Source organism: Fonsecaea nubica, assembly GCF_001646965.1.
Source record: "Fonsecaea nubica strain CBS 269.64 chromosome Unknown Scaff117, whole genome shotgun sequence".
NCBI lineage: Eukaryota > Fungi > Ascomycota > Eurotiomycetes > Chaetothyriales > Herpotrichiellaceae > Fonsecaea > Fonsecaea nubica.
The window spans coordinates 54674-74051 of NW_019173790.1; the positions used below are offsets into that span (position 1 = coordinate 54674).

At 52.9% G+C, this 19378-nt stretch overlaps 4 protein-coding genes across 4 annotated transcripts; 1 reads left to right on the plus strand and 3 right to left on the minus strand.

Moving 5' to 3' along the window:
* Positions 1-662: 662 nt before the first annotated feature.
* Positions 663-2640, minus strand: AYO20_10641 (hypothetical protein; the record flags this gene model as incomplete). The annotated part of the gene is made up of 2 exons (XM_022648897.1): positions 663-2311; positions 2364-2640. The coding sequence occupies 2 exons, from the start codon at positions 2638-2640 to the stop codon at positions 663-665; spliced, it is 1926 nt and encodes a 641-aa protein (XP_022495134.1).
* Positions 2641-7303: 4663 nt separating this feature from the next.
* Positions 7304-11431, plus strand: AYO20_10642 (hypothetical protein; the record flags this gene model as incomplete). Its single annotated transcript, XM_022648898.1, has 1 exon — positions 7304-11431. One exon carries the CDS (start codon positions 7304-7306, stop codon positions 11429-11431), a length of 4128 nt encoding a protein of 1375 aa, XP_022495135.1.
* Positions 11432-12778: 1347 nt separating this feature from the next.
* AYO20_10643 (hypothetical protein) lies at positions 12779-14556 on the minus strand (the record flags this gene model as incomplete). The annotated part of the gene is made up of 5 exons (XM_022648899.1): positions 12779-13682; positions 13748-13904; positions 13959-14165; positions 14219-14292; positions 14351-14556. 5 exons carry the CDS (start codon positions 14554-14556, stop codon positions 12779-12781), a joined length of 1548 nt encoding a protein of 515 aa, XP_022495136.1.
* A 1923-nt stretch (positions 14557-16479) lies between these two features.
* Positions 16480-18570, minus strand: AYO20_10644 (hypothetical protein; the record flags this gene model as incomplete). Its single annotated transcript, XM_022648900.1, has 1 exon — positions 16480-18570. The coding sequence occupies one exon, from the start codon at positions 18568-18570 to the stop codon at positions 16480-16482; it is 2091 nt and encodes a 696-aa protein (XP_022495137.1).
* Between the last annotated feature and the right edge of the window lie 808 nt (positions 18571-19378).

The following is a 19378-nucleotide window of genomic DNA, read 5'->3' on the forward strand; positions in this document are numbered from 1 at the left end:
GTCTCCGTCTCGTCTCTGTCTCTGTCCCCCCAGACGACGTCCCCCTCCACTGTACCTAGGTACATGACGACCTCCCCCTTCCTGGGCATGGCAATTAATACGGTCGCTCCCCTCGAAGTTGGAGGTCTGGTGAATCAAAATCATAGACAAGTCCATTTGGTGTCTCGCGTCTCCCTCCTGGTGACCATGGGCAATACATGAAGCAGTTTACAAAAATCATTATGTATTCGAGGACCTGTCTGCTCTGTGGCGCCCGGTACATGCCCCCTTGCCTGTGGCTATTCACTGTTCCATCCCAAAGAGTGGACGGTCCTCACTAGCACTTTTTGCAAGCACTCTCGCAGGCCGACAAGCAGCACGAATGGCTCATATGGAGCATATTAACACTTGCCAACAAGTTCACCTTTGTTTTCCATGTTTTCTTTTTCCCGTCATGTCATCCAAGGCACGCCCAGCTCCAACTCAATCTCGAGACATAATTTTCTAACCAGCCCATTATGCCCATCCAAGGCCCGCCATTTTTTGAAAATCCCCGTGCTATGCTGTAAAAAGAACACCGCACATACACACACATGAAACAAATCCCGCCTGCTGTAACGCTGTCATAGCCATGTCCATGCAGTTTTCATTATTTTGCGTCCGTCTCCTAAGGTGTCTCGTCTTCATTTGGAAGAAATCAAGAACCCGACGCGTTCGCGGGTGAGAACATTCCCCTCGGTGATCGATTCTTTCAATCCCACGGATTCCCAAGCGGTAGAGTTCGCCATGCGTTCTCTGTTGGAAATGCGGGACACGTACATCTTTTGACGACGGGCTTCACGTTCACTGACGATATCCGCCATGAGTTTCGTGGTGGCGGCATCTCGGATTGTCGGAGCTTGGATGAAGTTGTTGAAGATGTTGAGATTCTCAAAGTCCACATTCAAGAGGATGTTGGAGGCTACTGTATCTCTGAAGTTGGCTGCGGGTGGTAGGATCTCCGATTGCGGTGACGAGGGTGACATATCCGCCGATGAAGGCATAGAGCCAAATACCATGGAAGCGAGTGCTGGATTGTGTTTTGGGCGACCATCATCCAGCTGAGGCAGGCGAGATGGGATGATGGTACCAGCAGTAGAATTAGTATCGAGTTTGAAGTTCTTGATATCGATGTGAGTGGCCAAAAATTGCAAGATGAGCTTGATGATGGCGCTGCTGGCGATGAGATAGTCTGATCCAGTCATGTTCTTCCCATGTGAGGGCATTGGTGAGGTGGCAAGCTCCACGGCAGCTCGGTAGGTAATTTCCAAGATGTCCCAATCGAGATAGTTGGCTAGAAGTCTCTCAGCACATATGGAGACTGGTTCAAGGCCGAGTTCGATACCAGAAACCCAGTAAGACAGGAGATACTCAAGGTTGTGCACTCTCACCGCCTGAAAGTCAGCACCGGGATGTGGTTGGGCGAAGAAATCCTTCCCCAAAACTGTATCCGAGTAGAAGAAGCGTAAGGCAGCTTCGAAAGCGTGAGCCATAATCGGCCGAGCAGGATAGAGGCTGATAACGTTGCTAGGGTAATTGTTATTGGCCTGCTGTTGGCGAGTCACCAGCCTCCTCAAGCGCAAGCTGCGGAATAGGAGGACAGAATGACAGTAGCTGACAAATGGCTGCGCGTTGACTGGGTTCACTTGAAGCAGAATATCGACTCCTTCTTTTGTTGCATTGAGGAGAAGCAGATGCTCCTGAAGTGAAGGGAGAGCGTTGAATGTTCTTGGCACATTCGCAGGCGGGGCATAAGAGGTGATGGATGATCCGTGGTAACCATTGACTGCTGGATCACGGATTCCGTCTCTGAATGCCAGAGGGGGCGGCGCGCTTTGGTGTCCAGAGTTGGCCTCTTCTGGCTGCGCCGTAAACACACCACTCTCGGCCACCGCTGGCTCTGATGACCCGGTGCCGTTCACATAAATGGACGTGGCGGTGGGCTCAGCTTCTTCACTGTAAACTGGACCTGGACCATCGAGCTCCAATTGGTTATTGTCACTTCCTTCAGCTGGGCGCCCCGGAGAATCAGGCAGTTTGCCATTCGCAAGGGCGATGACTTCATGTCCATCTTCAGTGTCAGTTGCAGGGAGTTCCTCATTAGGTACAGCACCCGTAACATTCGCTGAGACAGACACTGCGCTAACATCATCTCCACTTTGTTCATCACCATTTGCAGCTGCAATATCTTTCTTATCATTATCCTGATTGTCTTCATTGTCAGGATGTGCTTCCGGAGTGAGTTCCTCGGTCGTGGCAGAGTGAGAGGGCTGGGGGGTAACAGATTCTGAACCTACAATGACAAGTCAGTGGAGGGAGCATAGAATCTCTGTAAGTTGGCTGACCTATGGATGGGGACATCATTTTCTCTCTAGAGAGTCCATCCCGAGATACATCGGAATAGGCCATGTCGGTCCCAGACTCTGTGTCCCTCGGAAGCTTTTCATTGTCGGTCAGAGACTGAAGTGCTGCTGGTTCCGCGTCTCCCTTCTCCGGTTCGCGCTCCACTGTGATTGCCTTTGGCTTCTGAGATTTGGATCCAGGAATCAAAGGCAGCGCTGGTTGCACTATGCGATGGTGCGACTTCCTGACCGGTTTGCTGGTTGCGGAATTAGAGGCCATCGTGACTGAGAAACAACGGTCCGTTCGACGATCCCAAAGCTGCGACCATGGAGATTTGACGGAGTGAACAGGGAGAAGCAGGAGTACAGGGAAATGATTGATCGGGCCAGAGCGATCACCGCTGGAGGAGACGAGGAATTTGCACGGCTGTAAAAGCGACAGTGAACAAGAGTGATGATGTCGGCTGTCTTTCCAAAACGAAAGCCTCGGAGGGGCAATAAATGTCACCTTTGGATTTTCGGCGACTGCTTTCCCTTGTTGGGGTGCAGGCTATCAACTCCGCACTTTCTAGCCAAGGCGATCGGATCGGATTATCTATATCGCCGCAGGTCCGACACAACCAACACCAACAAACAGCAAATGATACAAATGGGTCACAAGCTGGTGAGGGTGAGCAGGCTACGCTTAACCACTTTGAGCACGAAAAGTCTGTCCCTTCGATCGTCAGTGGTCTCAATGAGTTCATTATCTTGTGCTTCCTCCTACAAAGGCATGAGGATCAGTCAAGACTTCAGATGTCTGCTCAGTTCTACCGGAATTATCCTTCCCAAGTCCTCTCAAGAGACCAATCCCACATGGCGGCCACAGTCCTCACAACTACCTTTCTCGGTGGAAATCAGTATACAAAGTATTGATAATCACAGCCTCAACATTGAGCAAGAACATCATGCAGCTACTTGGCTTCTGATATCTGACTAAGCCACTTTGTTCCAGAGGATCCAAGATCTTGAGGAATCATGAGCACGCGACACATTTCAAAAACAGAAGGTGCAAAGCCCCTCGTGTGCGCACCGGGTACCCATGTACAGAGCAAGTATCGACAGTTGACCATCTAGGGATATTGCTGCATTGAGAGACGGCATCACAACAGGATGATACCATCAGCAGGTGGAGAAGACCGTCTGTTGGGAAATTGCATGGGCTTATGGGACCTTTATACAGCTGTGATTCATGAAGAGCAGGCTTACTCATATGGAATAATTAAAGAGTCCGGAGTGACCAGCCGAAGTTCAATGTCGCAAGGTGCAGAGACAACCCTTCCCCACCAAGACAGTGACGGTTCCGACTGAACAAGAAGAGATGGGTTTGAATGAGGCACAAGGTACATACCTAGGACAGGTACCGAGTACATGGTAAGAGTCAATGGAATCGAGCGGCTATCTGAGGGAGTGGAATCGCTTGAGCCATGTGGCAGAAGCAGCGAAATTGGTCTGTGTACAAGTGGGACAATAGCCGAATGTGACGGTGGTGGATGCTGCTGGGATGCCTGTCATCGCTGTCAGGTGGCCCTTTGAGATTTAATAAATGATTGAGATATCGATATCCAGGTCTACAGTGGGCGTACGGGTCCGAAGTTGAGGCCCATAGCTCGTACGTGGTGCATTGCGAATACTTGGTACTCGTACTCAGGCTTGTCGGTATGAATCGGCAAGTCAATAATCGTTGAACGTGAAGTGGTCGTGGTTTATGACGTCGTGCAGTAATTTGCTGGCAGATTGGCGGCGTCAGGCCAGAAGCTGTAGGCGGGACTCTCGAAAAAATCCCAAGTCGCACTAACCACACCCCAACCAAAGCATGACGGTGGAGAGACGGGCCTGTGCTAGAGACGCGAGAACGCGTCCATGGGAAATGATTGTTTACATCTCATCGTGTTCGTGACGAGCTCGGCTTCAAAGTCAAAGTCGAGATTTGACAACGAATGGAGCTCCTCTAGTGGTTTAGGAGCAAGAGGGCTTCAATGCAAGGTCTATTGTTTGCTATACAAGAGCACAAAAACGGAGAAACCCCTCATCAACTGCCAGTATGCAGAAGGGAGGACTTCTGCCCGTTTCAAGCGATGCCATTGGTGGTGCTGAGGCGTTGAGAGGAGCAGAAAATACCACACAAATAGAAGACAACGGGCCACTGGTTTTATCCAAAGTCAATTCGCATCACAAGAGCCACAGTATCATTGGTCCGAATCGGGGAAAAGCACGGCATAAGGGCGGGTGAGCCAGGCGGGGTCAGACAATCTCGCACTCAGGGGCAAGGCCCATGGATCTGGTTTTCATTGGACCTCAGACCAAGCCGGGCAAGCCTCGTCAAGGCCTGGAGGCCAGCCATAAGGTTATTCCCGAGCGTTCCCCCCATGTGGCTTACAGTTGGGGGCAGCAACGGCGCCTACTAGTAGGGCTAGTAGGGGGCTTTTAGCCAGTGACCAAGGGTCCCGCTGGGTGTCCCGGGGTTGTTTGGCCCAATAGCCAGTGCGATATTCTCACACCGGCACCAAAGCCGCCCGTGAAGGCAAGGTGCCTAACAAAAACTTGACGAGCCAGTCACACCTTGGGATTGAGTGTGATCCGAAGAAAGAACCCGAAGCCTGGCAAACATACTGAGAAGGTACTCCGTACCTCGTACTCATTCGAGTAGATAACTCGTGCTTGTAGAGACGAGGGGACATGCTCATACTCGCAGGTACCAGGTCAAGCTGGATTTCAGGAGACGGGACGCAGCCGAAGGATTCGAGGGGGCTTACCCGGTATCTACGAGTACAACTACAGAGTGTTTGCTACCTGCTCCTTCCCCCAAGTCCCCTTGCCCCCAGTGGCCCCCTTTCCCTTCCCCTCATTGCATACCTACTGGGTAGATGTCTTGCTTGCTGTTCTCTTGTCCCATGTGGCTAACCGCCCGGAGCTTCCCAGACTCCCGTTTGGCGGTGCATGTTCCCGAAACGGACCGCCCAAAAGTCTCTCTGGTCAGGTACAAAGTACTCGTTATGGCACGAGGGACAACGGGTGATGGCACTGCGTCTACTTGGAACCTTAGTCTCCCCTTGTCTCCCCAATCAAGCAACCATCACATCAATCTGCGACACGCTAGACAAGTCTTGCTGCTCTCCAAGCCAAGTACTCCGTAAACCAGCTCTTACGCTCTCTCTCCGTTTCCCCTTTCGAATCTGCCCATCTTCGTCATGGCCTCTTTTTGGTCCAGGGCCACCGCTGTTCTTTTTCCTCTGCCGCTTCCGCATCCGCTGGTTTGGTGTCCAGCCACAATTTCACCTGCGACATCCTTCTATCCCATGCTCACCAGGCAATCGTGAGATCGTCGCTTCTCGTCCTTGATTGCTCTGCCAACCGTGTAACCTGTCCAGGTGATCATCACTGGTTCTTCTCCTGTATTCCGTGACTCGAGTGCTGCTACCCTCGTACTACCCGCCTCCCTTGATATTCCCTTCTGGAGGCTTGATATTAATGTCGACATTTTCTCTCTCTCTGCTTTACTGTCTGAGTTTGGCATCTGTCGAGATCTACCTCCCCTCAAAACTCTGTTTCGACACGCATTGTTTGATTAGCTCTAGCCTTGTCCGCCTCGCCTGGCTAGTCTGCTTCAGGTTGCCCACTTTTTTTCATCTTCCGTTTGCTTTAAAACGGCCGATGCAGTGGGACCCAACGCCGCAGGACTGGGAACCTTCTGTTAGGTTCAACGAGCATACCCCATAGCCCGGTCTCATACTCGTATGCAGATCCCTGAGGGGGGTTTGCTCTTTCGTTGTACTCGACTTTGGACGTCTTGTTCAGCCCTCTGAAATCTCCGTCAAATCTTGTTCACCGTGTCAACCCTGCTTCTTGTCTGTTGCACGCGTTGACCCTGCTTCGACCCTGGACCTGGACGTGCTCCACCACCGAAAAGCGCATCACACACGCTCGCACGCACGCACACTTGGAACCTTCCTTTTCCCACGATTGGCCTTCTTTCAGCCTTCTCACCGTTCAAACTACTGCGACTGCCGGCAAGGGGGTTTTTCGCTCTTTTTCAGAAGCTACGCTCGCTATTCTTCTCGGCTGGTCCAGCAATCCCTTCCTTGTCCGGAGTATCAATCATCGGATCGCGACGCAGAGTGCTACCCGTATCAGCCTCCTGGTTCGATATCGCTGTCCTGCAGGCCTCGTTGCGGGAGAAAGCTTCTCTATCTGACTGCAGCCCAGCCTGCGGCTTTCGTTCCCCCCTCCACCCTGGTTCCTCAACCCGGTCGACCTAGACGTCAAAAAGTCTTGTCCATGCTGACTCCGACCCTAGAATTGCGACGCGCTCTTCGCCTTGACTTCTTCCTGCACTGATGGACTGTTGAACACGTTCATTTGCCTTCGACATCTCTCTGCCACTCTTTTCAGATCCAAGAAGATCAGACACCACACTCGTTTCCAGCATCAGCACTGCACATTGTCTTGAAGAGCTCCTGTGCCATAACCGTCTCAGATACATCTACCCTGGCCGACAACCCCTTCCTGCGACACCTGGAGAGGGCATTGCTCCAAGAGGAGGTTACCAAAAGACACCCAAGATACCCTCAGTCGTTCGTTTTCCTGTCGTCTTCGCAGACCACTCATTTTGAGATCAAACTCCCACGCCCTCGACGGGTCTTACTGACTGGCGCTTGACGGGCTCAATCGCCAACACCGGGATACTCCCACGTGTTCCCTCGATATTACTTCATCTCACCTGGTGTCCTTACCTAGTATCTTTCTAGATGGAACGATCATAGTCCGCCATTTTGGAAAATCATTCCTTTATATTCTGTATGAACTGAGCGGTACTCCTCGCCCTGGTTGTCCTTGGCTAATTGATTGACTAGTCAACTCACCCGATACACTCTTTACATCTGATCATTTCCTTTCCATTCGCCATGGCGGTCTTCAAGAAGAAGCCAAAAGCCAAGGATGATACCTACATCATTCCTCCAGCTGCATCGTCGGACCCAGCGCTGCCGGCAAAATTGTCTCGCAGTTTGAAGCGCAAACCGAAGAATGTGGTGGAGCCGAAGCCTGAGATTGACCTTACGACTGTGCTTCCAGATAAAAATGACTTCCGGACCAGTCTACTCATGCCTGGGTTGTCGGCTCGCTTCAGTATGCTCCGGGAGCAGGACGACCCAAATACCAAAGTTGGCAAGGCGAGCGACGACAGTGTTTTGTTCCCCAAGAGAGCATCTCGGCTGAATCTGTTCTCTCACAATCCTCTCACGGATATTGCCGAGACCGAATCTATACAGACTGCGTTCAGGGCACCATTCACAGATGAGGAACGTTCCTACTCACCCTCTGAAGGAGCTGGATATGCGAGTGACGATGCTGGGTCTGTGCTCGCGAGGTCGAGGCCCATAGACGGCAATAATCTTTTTGGCGGTCGGCAGAAGATGTACCGGATCCCGACGGCCAATGGATCAGGCTCGTCCAAAGATTTGACAGAAGCCCATCTACCATTGACAGCTGGAAGACATGTTTACCAGAATGATGTTATTCTGTCCCCATATCAACAGATGCGCCTCAAGGCTCGGGAGGAGCAGGAGCGCGAGGAATCCCGCGAGAGATCCGCTAGTGCAGGAGCTGAAGAGCCTGACCGGACCAGTATCATTAACACTCCTTCAACAGGATTTAGCAAGAGCAGGGGCACAACATCATCGACCGCTTCAGGCCCTTCAAACCGGCGCACCTCTACGGCCGCTACCTCGGTCGTGTCGGACACACCACATCCTAGGCAAAGCAACACGAGCGCTGGCTCCAACAACCGCATGCACGGTTCGGAATATGACAGCGAAGAGAACCTACTGAAGCGCAACTTTTCTGCCGATTCTCGGAAAGGATTTTCAGGGTTGGACAACCAGGCTCAGCCTCCATTACCCACGTCTCCGTCGAATAGTCGTCAACTATTTCAATCAAGCAGTGTCAGCAACCTTGCGGACAAGTATGCTCAGAGCGCTTCTCCATTCTCGACAAGCGCCTTCCGCGATGCGAGTCCACCACCAGCCGTCCAATCACAGGCACTGGCTTCGCTCGACTTTGGCCTCAAAAGCCCCCCTAACCATCCACGTAGGTATCAGACTGCGTCTCCAACGAACGACGAAGACGATGGGTCAATCTACAAACAAAGTCTTCAGCCGAACGATCGTGGCAAGGCCACTGCCATGGGGCTGTTCAACCGTCCGCAGCAACAATTTGACGAGGCCAAATTCCAAGAGCGACAGTTGCAAATGCACGAAGGCAGAATATCACCACCCAACTCCGACGCTCCCGACAATGGCGGGATTGCAGAGCGGCAGAACGTGCCTGGGCGAGTTGTTCTCCCCACCATTCCAACTTCTCCAATGAAAAGTTTCCGCGGTCGAGAATCCGGCAGCACTTCGGTCACTGGTCGATCAAGAGCACAATCAACTGCTTCCTCTATCAATCCAGCACAGATCCAGGCCCAAGTGGAAGCACTGATCAGGCGCCAGAATGAGGAATACTCGTCACTCAAACCACAGAAATCTACAGCGGCTGAGCCAAGCATTCCCCAGGGGTTGTCACAACCTCCTAGGTCGCTCAGAGAGCAGCCTGCGGCATCCAGGGGAACCTTTTTCGACACTTTCGACGGCAGTGATGACGATGACGCTGACAGCCCTATGCTGGGCCGGTACGAGCCAGCACCGAGGCTTGCTCCGATGGATGTCCACCCGGCCCTAAGGGACGAGTCACAAGCTTTTGACTTTGGCGAACAGATCTCGGCAATTATCCAGCCTGGTCGACCGGATTCGAACATATCGGCGGATACTTCTTCACCCTCCATGACGCACGATACTCCGGATACGTCGGATTCACTTCACCGTTCCTCCCACACGAAGAGCAGGGATTCCCCAACTTTTGGCCCAACTACGGGATTAGGCCTGAGTGGTTTGATCAGGACTCACTTGAGGCAAGACAGTGACAGATCATCCATAGTACCACCATCGCCAGGACAGCATCCGTATGGATCCAACTTTTCACTCAACACCCTTCGTGATCGCGAGCCCTCCATTGTCTCGGTTCCAGCGGGCAATTATCGAAGCCCTGAACGTCAGAGGCGGCCATCTGCAGCGTCTACTCAACCGGGTTATTATGCCTCGTCTCTCCGCGACAGAGAGCCATCAATTGCCTCCACCGCTCGTACAACCAACCCTCCGGAGAGTACCCATAGTGATCCATGGGAATTTGATAATGCTCATCGTACTGTACGGAGTCCACTTGAGCCGGTGCAGAATGATGCTATTCCTGCCATGTCTCAGAAAGCACAACAGATACTGGGGCAGGCAATATCTCATAGGAACCAAGCTTCGAGCAAAACACAACAGATCCTAGGTGATGATGCCCCGGGGTCGGGAGAACATCAACACCCTGCAAACAGACCTTGGCGACCATACGATGCGGCCTCTCATCACCAGCGAGGAGAAAGCACGGAGACGCAGAAAGAATTTGGGAATGAGCTAGCTGAACGCGCAAGGAGAATTCAAGAAGGTCTGAAAGGAGTCGCAGAAGCCGAGAAACGGTCTCGAAGTCAGGATCGCCACAATCCCGCCGCGCAGGCCTTACATGCTCTCCGACACAAGACCAGTAAAACGTCCCTTGGACCCAGAGTCAATGAACCTCAACCAAAAGCTATGAAGATGCTCGGGATTGGAGTTGGCCAAAAACCAGAGCCTATGGGACGATCACCAAACATGGGAGCAAGAGGTGACTTTGAGTTCGAACAAGGATATGACGAGGTTGAGCAACGACCCACCCCCAGACAGAGACCAGCCGAGTTTGACCCCCCGAGTGGCAGACGCACTCCTGGATTCTCGCGGCCTGGACCTGGGCCAGGGCAAGGGCCCTACCCTCCGAACTTGATGGAAGATCCCGAGCGACGCTACCAACGCTCTGCGACACCCACCGGGAGAGTGAGACGTGATCGAGCCGAGTCCGAGGCTGCCGAGAGGTCGAGAAGTCGGACTGGTCGGTATAGAGACGATCAGCCCTATCCGCCAGGGGAATATGGCAGACCAGGTCCGCCTCACCTACCATTAAACCGAGGAGAGCAGCAACAGCGTCCTCACGGTCCATTTGATGGGCCTCACGGATATCCTGGCCATCATGCTCCCCGCATGCCGCCGCGAGGTCCTCCTCCCGTTGATCCACGAAACTATGAGAGATCTGCATCAGCCATGTCAAATCGACGACCAAGCGCCCCTCGCCCCGTGCCAGCCGGCTTTTTGGAAGGGCGTTCAGCTACGCCGACACTGGGTGGAACTCCACAACTTGGGCCAGGACCGATGCCAGTGGGAGCACCAAGACCATCTCCTCGGCCCCCCTTCCCGCACTCGCCCATGAGTCCTTTTACATCTCCTCCCGGAATTTCGCCCGGCCTCCCGAATGGTCCAGCCTCTGGGGTGGCCTCTGCTCTACCATCTCCAGCGGGGCCTTTACCGCAACCACCCACTTCAGGACGCTTCACCCCGGTTGAAGGGCGATCCACCCCAGTGGGAAGCCGCAAGAAATCCGTAACCAAGGGGATGATCTCGGAACCAACATTCATTTCCAGCACGTCTTCGGTGCCCTTGGTTGGTTTGCCCAATGGACCAAGGCCAAGTCAAATTGCAAGCCCACCCATTCCATCTATGAACCCACGGCGCCGTGGTAATACCATGACTGAGCGACCTGACGGATACCCCAGTCCGCGGATGCCTGCATCCCAGATGCCACCTATGCCAGATTCTCCAGGTCGTGGCGGGGCTTCGCCAATGTCTGCCGCGCAGCGTGCTTATCTCGATCAACAGCATCAGGTGCACCAAAAGCCCCCTCCACGCGCACGGAATCGCCTGCGCAAGATCAGCAGCGAAGGCGGAAGCATGGCAGCTCGGGCCAGAAACCAGGCCATGATGTCTGAATTTGGCCACGAGAGGCTTCGGAGTCCCGCGATGCCTGTGTTTCCTAACCGCAGCGCTACGTCTCTAAGCATTCATCAAGATGGCGGCATGTTCTGATGTCGAACATGCGTCGCTGGTCCTCGTGATAACTTACTCTTCACCGATCTTTGTGTTTCTTCCAGTCATATATCTCTTTTACCATCGAACACCAACATGTGTGTGCGAACCTGCTCTTCATACGCGCAATTCCAGTACTCGAAAAGCCACAACCCACCTGTATTCTTCACGATTGAACTATTTGATGGGATTTCGAAATGTAACTTGCGATGGATGAAACGGGAATTTAGTTGTCTTTCTCTCTTCTGTGTTAGCCGACGACTTGGAACGTTTTCTTTGTTCAACTACCTTCCGAATTTCACGGAATATGACTATGGGCCGGCTATCCTCTGGTTTGGGGTTTGTTCTGCGAGGAAAAGAATATTTCGATTTGTGGGAAGCGCGTGTGCTAGAACCATATTGGTATCCTCTCGGCCACAGCTGAGGTTCCAGACGTACGGGGTGGTATTCCAAGCACCAGCAGGATACCTAGGATTTTTCTCTCTGTGTCTGAAGAAATGCGGCAAGGAATATAAAAAGCCACGCGCACATACACACATATATATACATATATAGTTGGGGTGAGTCTCGCGACTCTGTGTGCGGCGGAGGGAGTGGGTAAATAAGTATATATGGCTGGGGGGCTTTCAAACAGGAAATGAGACATTTGTTGAAAGACAGTCTGCTAGAAGTTCTTCTCGAGGCAGCCTTGACTTTGTCGCAGCGGTGTAGTGGACACGTGTTTGACGCCTGCATGTGTGTATGAAACATTTCGGCACATCTCGGTCAGATACCTGCGTCTTGAGAAATATGCGGCCCCCAACACACACGGTCTTGCGAATTCGGCCAATCTTTCTATCTTCTTCCACTTTTGGTCAGGGGATCAAGAAGAGAGACATATACACGCACATCGGAGAGACATCACATCATCCACCCATCCATCCACTCCCATTCCCATTATATTCATTGGCTTGGTTAGGTTTGGTTTGGTTTGGCTTGGATCGACCTTGGTTTGGAATCTCGTAGGACATGTCAATCTTGTCCCCATTACGCTTACTTGTACATACATACGTGGGTACATGGGTAGGTGGTGTCATTTGTCATCCTTTCCTTTCTGCTTCTTCTCCTCCTCCCCTCAAATCCACACCGCTCATCCCTTTCGGCTGTGCTGTGCTGTGCTGTGTCGATCGACCCAATCGAGCTACCCATAACATATATATGCAGTCCAGATTTGCCCGGCTAGGAAGGAGGGAGACACGAGTAGAGAAATTCTGAGGAGGAGAGGGAGAGAAAGAAAAGGAGGGCGAAGGGGGAAAGGACGAAGAGAGATTCCCAAGCCCCCCTTCTCAAAAGTCCTTCGGAATCTTCTCAGATCATGTACCGGTAGCCCTTCTGCAGCCGTCTCGCGGCGGCCAGATCGATGCCCTCGATCTCGGCCGTTCTTCTCAGTTTCTGCAGATCACGCTCCGTCAAGGGGGTGTCCTCGTTCTCCATTCTCTCCAACCGCTTGTTCTGTCGGGTCAGCTTGATGCGCATGCTGATACCCATGATTGCAGCCACGGCTTGCAGGCCAATGTTGATGCCGAGCGCGAGACGGTAGTACGGCTTGTCCTGGTCGCGGTACGTGAAGGGTGTCCAGATCGAGGCCGAGTTGCCGATCGAGTTGATGAAGGCGTACGCCGCGGCGCGCTTGGCTGGTGGCCGAGGGATGGCCGAGGCAATCCATGCGTAACAGGTGCCGTTCATGGCAAAGATGAAGATCATCAGGAACAAGCTGAAGTAGCGTGGTCCAAACGAGTCGGTGGTCATGAAGATGATCCAGCCGACGATGGTGATGGGGATCGGATACATGAAGAACCAGAAGCGATTTCCCATGCGGTCTGACACAACCGAATGCGCGAAGGAGTAGAAGACCATGAAGACATAGGGCGGCGCGCAGAGAAGCAGTGAGATGATGTGATTATAGCCGAGAGTGGCGGTGAGCGTGGGAAAGAAGTTCTGGAATCCAGCAGCTCCAGTAATGCACATGTAGGCAATGGCGAGCATGTACGTCTTGGAGTCTGTCATGGCGAGTTTGAAGCCTTTCCACTGCGACATTCCGCCTTCGTCGTCAACGTCGGCCTCGGCGGCTTCAATGGCGAGGCGGCGGTTGGCCACATTTTTCATCTCCGGGGGAAGGCGTTTCCAGGTACTCGGAAAGTCGGGGAGGACGAGCATAATGACCAAGCCGATGAAACATGTGATGGACCCTTCGATGATATAGAGCCATTGCCTAAGAGGGGGGTCAGAACAACGAATAGACAGCCACGAGAGGACGGCGCGCAAAGCTGAACTCACCATGCCGACATGCCCATTTCACCCGCCAGCCCACTGAGAATGCCAGCAGCGATAAGGTTACCGAATGCGCCGCTGATGAGCGATCCGGAATAGAAGATGGACATTCGTAGGTTCAACTCCTTCTTGGTGTACCACTTGGAGAGGTAGAAGAGCACGCCTGCAGTAATTAGCATTCGTTCTGCTCGAGCATTGTGAGAGGAAGGCCTTGTACCAGGGAAGAAAGGGGCCTCGACCAGGCCAAGCATGAATCGACAGGCGATAATTCCGCCATAGCTCTTGACGAGGCAGGTCAATGCAGACACGAGACCCCAGGCAACTGTAAAGAAGCCCAGGTATAGAGAAGGACGACCGAAGTGGTTGAGCAGGAGGTTGGAGGGTACTTGAGCCAGGATGTAGCTGACGAAGAGAATGGAAAGACCTGGCACAAGATATTAGGGAGTCTCCAAAGGGTCGACAAAGAGTTCACTTTACCAGTTTGATACTGATCGCCGTGCAATCCCAAGTCCTCCTCCAGACCTTGCAACCGAGCGGCGGCATAGTTGTTCCTGAACTTCCGGTTAGCTCCACCTTGGTTCGACAACAATGTTCGTGTGATGGACGTACCGATCAATGTAGTTCATCAAGTAGACCAGCACAATCAAGGGCATGATGAGGAGATCAATCTTGCGAACAAGTTTCTTCTCAATGGCAAGCTCCTCCTCGGTGAGGGCACCAAAATGCATAGCCTCCTCATGAGCAAGGCCAGCCTTCTCCCCAAGGACATCGTGGTCAAGGATCACACCAGCACCTCCTGACTTGATATCACCCATGTTGGACGACGGTATCAATGCGACGAGTTAGAATACACCGGGGTGCTGGAAGAAGAAGGAGGAGAACGGAGGTGCGAGGTTGCAGGATCATCATGCCTTTAAGGGACCGGCACTGACTTCATCATGGCACGCGGTCATCCTCCCCAGGCTCGTGGAAGCGAAGTCCCGTCGTGTTGCCACGCAGAGATGAGCAATCGTGGGGATGATCATGCCATGAGGGGGCTGCGTCTCGACCACTGGTGATCCTTGCACCTACCTGTTAGGACTGGTGGCTCTGAGTGTTTGAAGTCAGGGCGGGTGTAGCCCAGGCCTGGGCTGACGTTGTGGACTTTTGTCAAGATATGACCACTGCTGGGCAACAGAGCTTGACAGGAGAAGCACCGGTGGCATGCCGATGGGAGCCAAGCTCTCTCTGATGGGCTCGTATTCATCTGATGCAACAGAAGCAGGGTCTCTGCATGGAACGATCTTCTTGGAAGGGTCACTGTTGCGGTATGGTTGGGTGGCCATGGGCTCGATCTCCGCCCAAGGAAAAAGCCACCCGCCTCCCCCAAAGCTCCAAAGCCCCAGGAAGCAAAGAGGGGGAAATAGCCGTGGGGCCATTCCATTTCGTACATGGCAGGAAAATCCCCCGGACCAAGCGTCCTTTCTGGTAATTGCTGAGCTTGGGTAACGCGGTCTGAGCACCGTAACCGATCCGTGTCCGTCCCCGGGTAGACTGTGGCCCTGGTGGCCTTGACTCTCTTCCCCCCACAAAGCTGAGAAGACTCCATGGGGGAGAGAATTTCCCCCCCAAAACTATATCGCGGGAGACGTTTAGAACGGCCATATTGTAATTCCCGTGGCGGAGTGTCTTGCGACGGCGTCAAACCTTGTTGGAGCGACTCCCCTAAACGTGATTGTAGATATAGATATAGATACAGAATCCACAAGGACAATTACCGATATGAAGTCCCGGAGACTTGTCACCCTCATGCCGAGACGCGTCGCATTGCACCTGGGTGGCTAATGTTGGGCTGAGGTGAGTAATCTCCTCGATACAGCGGTTCGAACGACCTTTTGGCATGGCCATGGCATGTGAAGACACGGCTATGCCTAGATGAAGAATCCTGCAGCTTATGGAAAGAGACAATTCCCAGTCGACCAACACCCTGATCCCGTGGACCGAGAGTTCTCCTTTGCTGCATGCCAAAGCCTATAGATGCTGTTGAGCAGCCCTGCTTCATTCGGATCCTGCTTAGAGAATACATTAGCCTAATTGTTAGTGCGAATCCTCGACAGCCAGTGCTCGTGTCGTCCTGTACGAGGTAATTCCCATCCAGCGCCTCGAAATATGGATGGCTGGGCGACCCTCGGTCGGCAGTGTCTAGACCGGATATCAGCCCACCTCGGTGCATGCCAGAGCGACAGGAGCCGTGGGGGCGTGGTCTGCGAGTCAGTATATACCAGGGGCTCGTGGTTATGTATAGAACATCCTTCAGCTCAACCGGGGGGTTGACCTGGGACAAGCAGACGCCGTCGCTTTGGCTCGCCTTGTCGCCTTTCCACAGCTCATTTACCTGAGCAATCTCTTGACTTGACTCTGGATCTTCAGTCAACGACCGAGCCAGAGAAAAAGGGCCCAATCAGTCCACTATGATTACAGCGAGAGTCATCTTTGTCTCGTGAGTTGCAGCTCGGATACACAATTGCCGAACGAGATTTGCCTCCTCCCGGCACTGAGTCGTCTTTCTTGCGCCTAGAATGCCTAGAAGGAGAGTATCCGTGTGCCAGTCGGCACCAGATGCCAGTTGGTATCGCCGAGATTTGGGGGTAAGAGGAGCTATACAGCGTGGGTTGAGTAGAGTTTTGGTGTGTTGACTTGGGCAAAATGTTGGATCGAAGGTAGACATTGCCGCTCGAAGCTTGCTTGCGGCTTTCTGCTCACACGTTGGGGCTGAGTAAGTCGTACTTGACACACATCTCGACACTTTCCGCGCTGGCCTGGAAAAATCTTCGTGCTTCGAGGCCCACCCAGATCTTCAGTAAGGAGAAGTCGCCCTCCTTGAAGCTCTTGAGCACGGCTCCAGGGTCGGAAGATCCGATTTGTCGCAGGATGGGCAGGGCGCTCTGGAAAAGATCGAGGTCGGGATCCAGCGCCCTTCCAATACCCTCCAAAAGCAGAATTGAGATGACCACATTCACAAAGTCGCCTTCCATCCTGACGTGATGGGCCCGCACCATTCCGAGGACTGAAGAAAGAACGTCACCAATTTTAATATTGCCCAGGGCAAAGGTTTGGCCCTTGACGGCCAGGACGAGATGCTGCATCTTGAGGGCAAACACTTCACCATCAATAACGGCATCAGGCTGACGACAACGCTCAATCATCAGATGCCCAGCCTTGTAGCCGTCGAATTCGGCGACGGCACGGAAAAGATCCAGGAAATTGGCTCTATTCTTCGCGTTGAGTTCCGTCACGAGGCCTGTGTCGATGAAGATCAGTTGTGGTATGTACCCCTCCTTGTCAAGCTGGTCCAGAGCAGCCAGCCATTCCCTCTTTTGCCCAATATATGGACGTAGCCGCGACAGAACTGCCTCGGACTCGTCGATCTCGGAAGCTGTCGCTGGCTGTGATGCGTCTTGTCGAGACATATAGGTGGGTAACTTGACATCAAGTCCCATGTCAGGATGGACTGGCTTGTAGAAGTTGACCATGATGTTGCCGGGATGAAGATCGGCATGAACAAAATTGTCTATCAGAAGCATGTGTAAGAATGCATCGAGTCCTTCGTTTGCAATGTCCTTCTGGAACGCGCCACCTCCGGATTCTAGAAAAGCTGCAAGTGGAAGGCCCTGGGCAAACTCCTCGACGAGGACAGTGCGAGTGGTAAAATCAGTATATGGAAAGGGGAACCATGCTGTAGTTCGATGCTGGAAGTGTTTCCGAAGGATGGTCAGGTTTGCGGCCTCTATCCGGAGATCCAACTGCAGCCTCATCATCTCGCCGAAGTTGTGGACTTCGTTCGGGAGATCAAGCCACTCGAGAGTTGGGATAGCATTGATGATTGCGGCAAAGACACCCATGATCTTGAGATCTCGCCGAACATTGCGTTCGACTTTTGGATGCAGGACCTTGATAGCGACATAAGCTGAAGGGACCCTTTGTGGGCTTGACTTGACAAGGGCGTCTACATTCCTCCTGATTCGATCCCTCAATCTGTGTTTGTCTATGGCCTCGAGGTCGCTATCGTCTGGCTTGGCGAGGTCTGGCTTGAGCCTGGCCTTGTAGACTTGGGCAATGGCACCGACACCGAGAGGCTTCTCGTCAAATTCCTCGAAGATTTCGTTGAATGACCTCCCGCCAAATGCCTCAGATATGGTCTTGATAGTATGACGGAGAGAATGAGCGGGCGCATTGGAATGCAGCTCCGACATCTGTCTGCACATCTCAGCGGGGAAGATGTCGCTCCTAGACGCAGCCCATTGACCAAGTTTGATGAAAGCAGGGCCTGCTCTTTCCATGGCGTTCACAAGAAACCCATACCACCATATTGTCCCGACTCTTTCGTTATCGTGATCTTTTCTCCTTGGACCCAAGAACGCAGCGGGGATGGCGACAATGACGGGGACAAAGATGACGAGCAGATGAAAGAAGCGCAGGCTCGTGGCAAGAGGCTCGTATATCCACTGGTCGAGGACATAGATGACGGTCTTGTAGAGTCGGCGGAGACCATAGGCGTCGTCGGGAACCTTTTTACTGATCTCCTCCCTGGACACCTCCAGCATTTTGATCTCTCGCGTCTTGCCACCTTCATTTTCTTCCCCGAGCTGAATAAAGGCTGCCGGAGAAAGAGCGACTGCAGCGGCTAGAAGGGACGGGGTGCGCCGCTGTCGGGGGTCCTTGAGGCTGTATTTTCTGGTCCATTTGCTGAAGGGCTGTTGACGGTGCAAGATGCGGACGCGGCTCGTGAATCGAAAGACCAGGAAATCCCTTTGGCCACAAAAGCGGCCAAAGAGGTAAAAGGAGCGCATCAAAGACGGAAAGCAGAGTGCCTCGCAATCACTGACCCATACAGAACTTGACGAAAGGAGAACACGAAGACAAGATGTCAATCTGGATGTACAGTGTGGAAAGCTGCCTTGAACAATTCTCGCCCAGTCGCAACAATGACGTCGCGTTTTTTTACCCGCGTTTCCGCTGTGCCCGCCAACCACAAAAACGAAGCACAACTCCCTCTTTTATCAACCTCTTACCAGGCCATGTCTTTTCTGTATGCTGCGTCGATGTCCTGTCTCTGAACTTCTCAGGCGCAACAGAGGTATTCTCCCTCTCAATGGCAACCTGCGCACATACTGCTACACCCAGAAAGTATACCGCAGTCAACCGTCTCGCCGCGCTCTTGAGCCTCTTTCACATGCACCACAGGGGGTAAAGAAGAGATCAACCGTCACCCACCCGCTCACTGGTACCTCGCATTTGATGTCGACTCGAGCCACTACAATACCAGCGGCGGTCCGATCCTCAAGGTCTCTACTAAGTGTACCTCGTACGAAGTAGGGTCGTATAGGCCACGCACTCAGTCGCAGTCCGAGGACCGATCCCGGTCAGTCAGCCTTGGTTAGCGAGCGAGCTGAGCACGCACCGCCCGCCCCCAGCCTTGTGGGTTCCTAATTTGGGATCAGGCCCAACCCGGGTCAGAACCCAAGAAACACGGACGTGTCTCTATTTTCCGCCCTCTGCGGCTCTTTCATATTATATTTTCCTCTCATATTCTCCTCTTGTTCAGGGACCCATCTTCAATCTCAAGAAACCTGTGGTTTCCTCTCTTGCAGGAAAGCC